This window comes from Phycodurus eques, chromosome 1, assembly GCF_024500275.1.
Source record: "Phycodurus eques isolate BA_2022a chromosome 1, UOR_Pequ_1.1, whole genome shotgun sequence".
Taxonomy (NCBI): Eukaryota; Metazoa; Chordata; class Actinopteri; order Syngnathiformes; family Syngnathidae; genus Phycodurus; species Phycodurus eques.
This window is the reverse complement of record NC_084525.1, coordinates 10122420-10132419: the sequence shown is the minus strand read 5'-3', so window position 1 is coordinate 10132419 and position 10000 is coordinate 10122420. Positions and strand designations below refer to the sequence as shown.

At 41.0% G+C, this 10000-nt stretch overlaps 1 protein-coding gene across 3 annotated transcripts in view; it reads left to right on the top strand.

Annotated features, from left to right (window-relative positions):
* Positions 1–10000, top strand: part of map3k2 (mitogen-activated protein kinase kinase kinase 2) — a 26461-nt gene that overhangs the window by 14263 nt on the left and 2198 nt on the right. The window contains exons 13-16 of one of the 3 annotated variants that reach the window (XM_061676370.1): positions 4460–4608; positions 4687–4818; positions 4890–5019; positions 9326–9503. In XM_061676370.1, the coding sequence (XP_061532354.1) occupies positions 4460–4608; positions 4687–4818; positions 4890–5019; positions 9326–9503 (589 nt within the window). Of the gene's footprint in view, positions 1–4459; positions 4609–4686; positions 4819–4889; positions 5020–9325; positions 9544–10000 lie in introns of all 3 variants that reach the window. The other 2 variants (XM_061676390.1, XM_061676379.1) reach the window with 2 other exon arrangements.

Below are 10000 nucleotides of genomic sequence, written 5' to 3'. Positions count from 1 at the left end.
AGACAGAATTGTGGCAAGGCACGGATCTGGCCAAGGTTACAAAAAAATTTCTGCTGCACTTAAGGTTCCTAAGAGCACAGTGGCCTCCATAATCCTTAAATGGAAGATGTTTTGGATGATCAGAACCCTACCTTGAGCTGGCCGTCCGGCCAAACTGAGCAATCGGGGGGGTGGGGGGGGGGGATCCTTGGTGAGAGAGGTAAAGAAGAACCCAAAGATCACTGTGGCTGAGCTCAAGAGATGCAGTCAGGAGATGGGAGAATGTTCTCGAAAGTCAACCATCACTGCAGCCCTCCACCAGTTGGGGCTTTATGGCAAAGTAGCCTGACGGAAGCCTGTCCTCAGTGCAAGACACATGAAAGCCCGCATGGAGTTTGCTAAAAAACACCTGAAGGATTCCAAGATGGTGATAAATAAGATTCACTGGTCTGATGAGACCAAGATAGAAATGGTTGGCCTTAATTGTAAGTGGCATGTGTGGAGAAAACCAGGCACTCTCCAATACAGTCCCAACAGTGAAGCATCGTGGTGGCAGTATCATGCTGTGGGTGTGTTTTTCAGCTGCAGGAACAGGACGACTGGTTGCAATCGAAGGAAAGATGAATGCGGCCATGTACAGGGATATCCTGGACGAAAACCTTCTCCAGAGTGTTCAGGACCTCAGAGTGGGCCGAAGGTTCACCTTCCAACAAGGCAATGACCCTAAGCACACAGCTAAAATAACGAAGGAGTGGCTTCAGAACAACTACCGAGACTGTTCTTGAATGGCCCATTCAGAGCCCTGACTTAAACCCAATTGAGCATCTCTGGAGAGACCTGAAAATGGCTGTCCACCAACGTTCACCATCCAACCTGACAGAACTGGAGAGGATATGCAAGGAGGAATGGCAGAAGATGCCCAAATCCAGGTGTGAAAAGCTTGTTGCATCATTCCTAAAAAGACTCATGGCTGTTTTAGCTCAAAAGGGTCCTTGTACTTTAAAATACTGAGCAAAGGGTCTGAATACTTGTGGCTGTGTGATATTTCAGTTTTTCTTTTTTAATAAATCTGCAAACATTTCAACAATTCAGTTTTTTTTCTGTCAATATGGGGTGCTGTATATACATTAATATGGAAAAAATGAACTTAGATGATTTTAGCAAATAGCTGCAATATAAAAAAGAGTGAAGAATTTAAGGCAGTTTGAATACTTTCTGTACCCACTGTACATGAATCGTATAGATCCAATGAGTTTTTCCTGGTGGGGGGGGATCGCTGTCGTCATAGGCTGTTTCGTAGTCCTTGAACAATGACAGCTCGTGGTAACGGTACTTTTACTCTGTTACAATGATCTAAATGTCGCTCGCTACTTTTATTTATAAATTATTACTTATCAACTATTTTGTGCGCGAGACTATGACTTCGACTTCTGCATTGGGCGCTGTTTGCACCAATATAATTTAAGCACTAGTGACGTTTAAGTCTAGTTCACCCATCAAACGACAAAAGAAAGTCACAACCTCACGCGTCTTCTATTGGGCTTCCCGGGCATAGGTATTACCACTAGATAAACCAACCCGGCTGATGGGTCCCAAAATGGTGGCCATCTAGGCCACCATTTTGGGAAGGTCGTCGTTACCATGAAGGCAATTTAATCCATCCATCCATTTTCTACCGCTTAACCGAGGTCGGGTCGCGGGGGCAGTAGGTTTAGCAGGGACACCCAGACTTCCCTCTCCAAAGCCACTTCATCCAGCTCTTCCGGGAGGGATCCCGAGGCGTTCCCAGGCCAGCTGAAGGATGTTGTCTCTCCAGCGTGTCCTGGGTCGTCCCCGGGGTCTCCTCCCGGTGGGACGTGCCCGGAACACCTCACCAGGGAGGCGTCCGGGAGGCATCCGAAATAGATTGCCCCAGCCACCTCATCTGGCTCCTCTCGATGTGGAGGAGCAGCGGTTCTACTCTGAGATCCTCCCGGATGACCGAGCTCCTCACCCTATCTCTAAGGGAGAGCCCGGACACCCTGCGGAGAAAACTCATTTCGGCTGCTTGTGTCCTGGATTTTTAATTTAAAATCCAAATTTATTTTAAATCTTAAATTTCTACAGCAACATGTACTTGAGCAGTGTAAATAAATGTTTTTCTGCGTGAAGAAAATTTGTTGATTTTGCCTTATTGTACTCTTCAGTCTTCTTAATTTATGTTAAAATCCAAAACATTCTCTGCGGGGCCCGGGGGATCCCCCACAGACCCCCCCTACAATGTTTTTCTTTTTTTTTGGTCACCTTTTTCATGCCTTTGGTGTTTGCGTGTCTGATAACTGGGAATGAGTCTTTCACATCTTGGTGGAGATATTTTGGCGCACTCTTCCTTGCAGAATTGTTTAAATTCAGCAGAAATGTTGGGTTTTCGAGCATGAACGTCCTTTTTAAGGTCATGTCACTGTATTTCAATCGGATTCAAGTCTGGACTTTGACTAGGCCACTTCAAAACCATAATTGTTTTTTTTAAGCCATTCAGAATTTGTATTGCCAGTGTGTTTTGGATCGTTATCCTGCTGCAGAACCCAAGTGCGCTTCAGCTAGAGGTCGCAAACTGATGGCTGAACATTCTCCTTCAGCATTTTCTGTTAAAGAGCAGATTTCACGGTTCCATCAATCACAGCATGTTGTACACGTCCTGAACGAGCAAAGCAGCCCAAGACCATCACACTACCACCACCATGTTTGCCTGTTTGTATGATGTTCTTTCTCTGAAATGGTGGGCCAGATGTAACGAGACACACACCTTCCAAAAAGCTTGACTTTCATCTCGTCTGTCCATATAATATTCCCCAAAAGGTCTTGGGAATCATACAGATTTTTTTTTTTTTTTTGCAAATGTAAGACAAGCCTCATTTATTTTGATCAGCAGTGGTTTTCGCCTAAGAACTCCACCATGGATGCCATTTTTGCATTGTCTCTTCCTTACTGTAGTGCCATGAACACTGACCTTAACTGAGGCAAGGGATGCCTGCAGTTCTTTAGAAGTTGTCCTAAGTTCCTTTGTGGCCTCCTGGATGAGTCATTGCTTTTCTCTTGGGGTAATCTTTGTAGGCCGTCCATTCCTGTGAAGGTTCACCACTGTTCCATGTTTTCTCCATGAGAGGATAATGGCTCTCTCAAGGATCTTTCAGGATTTTAAGGTTCTGTAGCCGACGAGAATAGATTCACTCGTGCACTGTGCAGATCTCCACCTTCAGATCCCAAACAAAATCAAGCAGTAGTAAGGTGAATTTTTTTTTTTTAAAGCGGTCATTACTTGCGGCTTATTGTGATAACACAAATGAGACCTTGCCACAGAGCACAGAGTGGAGGAAATATTTTTGATTCTGAAATTGATGTATCTTTATTCACTGGGGCTTTACGAATTTTTGTCAATATTTTAGTTGTAAGTAATCTTTGCTTTTCTAGAAAATCTCCATATAAAAACAATTTATTATTATTAGTAGTAATAGTCATAGTTGTTGTCAGAGGTGTTAAACAAAGTGCCCCAATTTATTTTATTTTTTAATTTATTTTAATAGCATTGTGGGCTGTGCCATATGTTATTTTTAGCTTTGGATGCCCCTGATCTACAAACGTGTTTTCTCAAATTCCAAGTAAAGTTCCTGTCGGATAAAATGTCGACATTTTTAGGCAGACGCAGATGACAGGGCATGACGTAGCTTCTCTTTTTGTCTGTAAAGTAAACAGATTGAATGTGAGGCCAGAGGTTTTGTGCCTCGCACGCTGTTGTTTCTTTAATTGTTTCTGCCATGCTTCACGTAAATGAGTCACTTTGAAAACTTTGCTTCTGTGTTTGACCGCAGACACTTTGTGTGGCGTCATGTGACTACCTGGGTCATTTTGATTAGTCAAATAGACTCAAATGTAGCTCGTGGTTATGTTGGATTGGCGAAACAGATTTGACAGAAGATTCCTTGACAAGCCAAAACAAATAGATCGCTCAAGCAATAATAGATAAAAATAAAGGTAGCCAGCGGAATGTATCTCAATGTAACGGAGTAAAAATAGTGCTTCTTCTTGACAAAAATCCTTCCATTTTCTTTCCATTTTCTCTCCTCGTTCGTGTTGCGTGTAAGCTGGAGCCTAGACTAGCTGACTTTTAGCTAGAGACCATTGACTGGTCATAGCTAATCGCCGTGTGCATATAGACAAACAATAATACTCATAATCACACCTATGGACAGTCTTGAGTTAACCTAAGAAGCATGTCTTTGGAATGTGGCAGCAAGCCAGAGGAAACCCACGCCTGGATTCGAACCCCCAACCTCAGAACTGTGAGCTGGCTGTGCTAACCACTCGGCCATTAACTCTACAAGTAAACGCAAACCGTATGTTGCATAAAAACTACGCTGACAAGTATAATTTTTTTCTGATATTTACTTAAGTAAATGTAGTGCGTTACGATCCACCCTGATGACATGGTATGTGTGTTCAGCTCCACGAGCGCCGACCAACTGGCGGCTTGGGAAGCTACTCGGGCAAGGCGCCTTCGGACGGGTTTTCCTTTGCTACGATGCAGATACTGGACGGGAACTAGCCGTCAAACAGGTTCAGTTTGACCCAGAGAGTCCAGAGACGAGCAAGGTCAGAAATTTAGTTTTGGGCTTTTTTCTTCTTTTAACTGTGGCTGTAATGATTGAATTGTTCTTTGGTCCTGAGTAGGAGGTAAGTGCGTTGGAGTGTGAAATCCAGCTGTTGAAAAACCTTTGCCATGAGCGCATCGTCCAGTATTATGGTTGTCTGCGAGACTCCATGGAGCGAACTCTCTCAATCTTCATGGAGTACATGCCTGGAGTGAGTGCTTGCTTTCTGTAAAATCTGTGTTTGGTTGTGAATCCTCCACTGAGGCTGTCCTGTGTCTCCAGGGTTCCATAAAGGACCAGGTGAAATCCTACGGTGCACTGACGGAGAACGTGACACGACGTTACACCAGGCAGATCCTTGAGGGGGTTTCCTACCTGCACAGCAACATGATCGTTCACAGGGATATCAAAGGTGTGGCATAAAAGATAGATACAGTTGAAACCAGATGTTTACATAGTCTATATAAAAAGACACATCAAATCAGACGAAACCTTTCCTGTTTTAGGTCAATTATAATTACCAAAATAATTTATTTCCAGAATAATTAAATTTTTTCTTTTTTTTTTTTTTTTTGGGGGGGGGGGTATTTTTCATGACTTTATTCAAAGTCAGAAGTTTACATAGAGTAAGATCACTAAAACCTAGATGATGATATCATGTCTTTTGAAGCTTCTGAGTCAACATTTGAGTTAGAGACGCACCTGTAGATGTATTTAAACTAAGCACTCTGAAACACACTTCTTCTTTGTGGAACATCATCGGAAATCAGACAGACTTGACTGACTTGCACAAGTTTGGTTAATCCTTGGGTGCAATTTCCAGATGCCTGAATTTGCCACATCTGTTAAGACAATTATAAGTATAAATACCATGTAAATGTCTATCCATTATATTGCTCATGAAGAAGACAGTTTCTGTGTCCCAGAGATGAATGTGATTTGGTCCGAAATGTGCATATCAACCTAAGAACAAACCCAAAAGACATTGTGAAGATGCTGGTAAGAGTCTGTCATTATCCACACTGAAACGAGTACTGTACCGACGTGGGCTGAAAGGCCACTCTGCAAGGAAGAAGCCGTCATTCCCAAAGAAACATTCTCCAATCCCATCTAGAGCCACCTCACTCTTATGCGCCGGGTCTCTCCTCTCCCTATCAGACATCAGCAAGGAAGTTAAAGTTTCAATGCAAATGGGTCTTCCAAATGGACAATGGCTTAAAGCCATAGTGCCAAACTGGTTACAAAGTGGCTTAAGAAGAACAGTCAATGTTTTGAAGTTTCCATCGTAAAGCCCTGATCTTAATCCTATTGAAAATTTATGGGCAGACCTGCAAAGGCATGTGTGAGCAAGGAACGAACTAGGCTCAGTTACACCAGCTCTGTCAGGAGGAATGGTCCAAAATTCCTGTCAACTATTGAGAAGCTTGTGAAGGGATATCCAAAGGTTTTGACCCAAGTCATACAATTTAATGGCAATGGGTACCAAATACTAACGAAATGTATGTATGTAAACATCTGACTTTGAAGAAAGTAATAAAAAATTGTATTACAAAATCTTTAACTATAATAATAATAATGATGATAATAATAATTATGATAATGATTATTAATAATGTCATTATTCTGGAGGACTGTAGGTACAACTGCGTACATGCGCAGAAACTATGCGCAGTAAGTCCAAATGGTGTCGACTTGGGCTGCATGATTATGGCCAAAATAATAATTGCGATTATTTTGATCAATATTGCAATCACGATTATTGTTCGTTAGGGAAGAATCTCTATTTTTAAAGCACTACTTTTCATGAAAAGATTATGTAACAATTTTCAGAGAAAAATTAATCATTAAATAAGAATAAATGATAGATGATAATAAAAAATAAATGTGCCCCAAAAAATTCTACTTTACTAACGGCTAATGGAATATTCTAATTACAAGTACAATCACGAATTACAACTTAATGGGAGCAAATACAGTTAATGGATAAAAAAAAATTAGGCTGTAAGCAGCGACTTTTCACTTAAAAATCCTCGTCAATATACTGAATTGTTAAGGAAGTGTAAGTCTTTGTTTTTCTACTTGATTAGTCAGTCGTGCACTGTCACAAACTGCAAAGAAATCGACAGTTGTGATTTCCTTCTCCGTTTACTCCTGGTGTTGTTTTTACTGCGGTCACGCCAGCCTAAAAGTTGAAGTCAAGGCAGCCGCTACAACGATTGTTAATAGTGTCTTACCGTGACACGCCACCTTTCCACCAACGTACTGCGAGGGCCAACTTTAAAATAAAATCTTCATATATTTACTACATTGGACATCAATGCCATTTCAAGTTTTTATTTTGAAGTTGGCCACAGAGCACGGTGCAGGCCCCTAATGAAGCCTTAACCATACATTCGCCCCTGAGTGTCTGGTAGACGAGGTTGCCGGCACTGCTGCAAATGAAGCACTTTTCATATGCAGCAGTGCCCGCATTTCAAATGTAAAAATCGCTGACGATCAGGCTCATTTATTCGTGGCAGCCTAAACTGCAATCACGATTAAAATTTGATTAATTGTGCAGCCCTAGCGTCGGCCATAAACAAAGGCGAATAATCGTGAAATATTTTGTATTTTTGAATTAAATGCGGCGTGGCAGCAGTTGCGGTTCTTGTCAGAATAAGGTAAGTAGTATGTTATTCTTTGATTCGAATCCGAAAAGTCTGATTCAGCATTCGTCTTTTTCAGCAGGCTTGAATGCCAATTCAATTCAACACCGATTCGTGAATAGCCCTAATAATGATAATATATACAATAGGGATGCACAATATATTGTTTGATCATCATCATCGCGATGTGCGCATGCGCAAGTCACATCGCAAATGTCCTGGCGATGTAGGCAGGCAAAAGAACTCCGGTACCCAACATGCACTGTGCACATCATTCTACCAATCATTATCGTACTGTGAATAGTTTAAGCTCTCAAAACATTCTTTAAAAAAGGCAAAATCTTCTTGCTTCAAGTTATTTATTTGTCACTCCCAGCTGCAGTTTACTGTAAAACTGTGACAAGTAATCACTGCTGTTTAGTGACATGGTGTGTACCACACTCAACATGGACCAGAGGAAGCGAAGGAGAGAGTTGTCTGAGGAGATAGATAATTCTAGATCAGCACGTTAAAGGTAAAGACTATAAAACCAACTACAAGCAGGTTGATATTCCTGTGACTACAGTTGCACATTTTCAGAAATTTAAGATCCACGGGAATGTAGCCAACCTCCGTGGACGTGTTCGCAGGATTAAAATTGATGACAAATTGAAGAGATAATATTGTAGCGATTATGTATGAAATAAGAATTGTAATTAATTTAATATAAAATAATAAGCCGGGAGTGACGTTTGCGTTACTTCCAGTTTATCGTAAAATTGTATTTGATTGTTAAACTCAAACTAATGTCACAAAATATGACCACAAGTGGAATTTTATGGTATATTTAATGAAACACACAACTACAACTAAAAACAAAAATAACACTAAGGGTAAAGGAAAGAGAGAAAATAAGGCGTACGAAAAAGGAAATTAGGACATTGTGTTTAGTCGCTGTGCTAAACTAAATGAGTGTGTGAGCGTTTAATGCGTTGAGTCAGAGCGAGAGAAGGCAAAGTTGGGATTTTATATGAAGCTAGTAATTTCCCCCCAATTATTACGCACTGATGTTGTACATCATAGTAAGGATTGCAGTGTCAACTCATGAACGCTGATCAGCTGATCTTTATATTAATATATTATATTTATATTATTATAATTATAGACTGTTTGTGTCTCGTCAGTGGGTAAACTTACAAAATCAGTCAGGGATCAAATAATTATTTCCTCCACTGTACATGGTGTCCGATCGCACCAGCCGACATTGTTTGAGCCAAAGTGGACTTCATGGGAGATGACCAAGGAGGGCACCATTGTTGAAAATAAATAATAAAAAAGCAAGACTGTCAATTCTATCAGTAATACCTAAGGGAGAGAGAGATAAACTGGATTTTGCAAATTATAGGACCAATTAGTGTTTACTTCAATCATTGCTAAAAGACTGGAAAAAAAATACCTGGTATTATCATAATTCAGACCAAACAGGATTTGTCTCATCCCGTCAAACACATGATAGCATTAGATCTTTACATATCATTAGACATAAACCAAAATAAAATCCCACCTATAAATTAAGATGCTCAAAACGCCTTTGATTCAGTTCAATGGAAATTTTTGTTTAGATTCATGGAAAAGTTTGGATTTGATCAAATTATTATTAAAACGATAGAGGCCTTTTCTTCATTAACAGAGAGCTACAAACATCCATCCATCCATTTTCTGTACCGCTTATCCTCACTAGGGTCGCGGGCGTGCTGGAGCCTATTTTGTTCAAGTAGGAGGGTTCCATTCTTTTCCCAATGTCGTGCAGCCCTAGTATACAGTAATGATTTATATGTAATATTACACCCAATATATACGTTGCAAGAAATTGTATGTATTTTAAAATTGATATAGACTGTACATATGTAATATGTATAAAATGTTTGCACAGTTTCCAGAAGTACAGTATAGCGCACAGTGGAGAGTTGCTATATAAGTGAATAGTGAACGGTATAAAAGCTGATCTAAAATGTTGCTGTTTTGTTTGCTTTTGCTGATTAAGTCTGTTGGAGATAGAGAGAAGGAAGAAAGTTTAAAAGTTGTTGTCTTCAGGGGCCAACATCCTCCGAGACTCTGTAGGAAACGTCAAGCTGGGTGACTTTGGGGCCAGTCGGAGGCTGCAGACCATTTGTCTGTCAGGGACGGGAATCAAGTCTGTCACCGGCACGCCCTACTGGATGAGCCCAGAAGTAATCAGTGGTGAGGGCTACGGCAGAAAGGCTGACATCTGGTAGGACCACACGTGACATGTTCCTGTGTTAACATCAGAGGTGGGGGAAGGACTCAAGTCGCCATTTTTAGGACTTGCAATTTGCATGGCTAAAAGACTCCTTTTGACTTAGACTTGAAACACATGACTTGATGAGTCTTTCTTGTTTGCAGTTGAAAATGATTGTTTTTGACAGCAAAAGTATTTTTCCCCCGCCACACTAAAACAATAACGCAGACCTTGGCTGTTTTCTCTGTCTAGTAACACACACACACACACACACACACACACACACAGACAGGCTCGCCGCTCACACCTGCCCCTCCTGGCTTTCTCATGCAATCTCAGATCATGACTTAGCCTTGACATGTTCACGGACTTAAAGACTGTCGGAATTCATAGAACTCTTAAGACCATTTCGCAAAGCTGCAGCGTTGTTAAAATACAGACGACAAATTCGTAGTGTCATCAAGTTAGGTAAACTGTTAGTGCGAACAGTTTAGTGCTAGTTAGTTAAC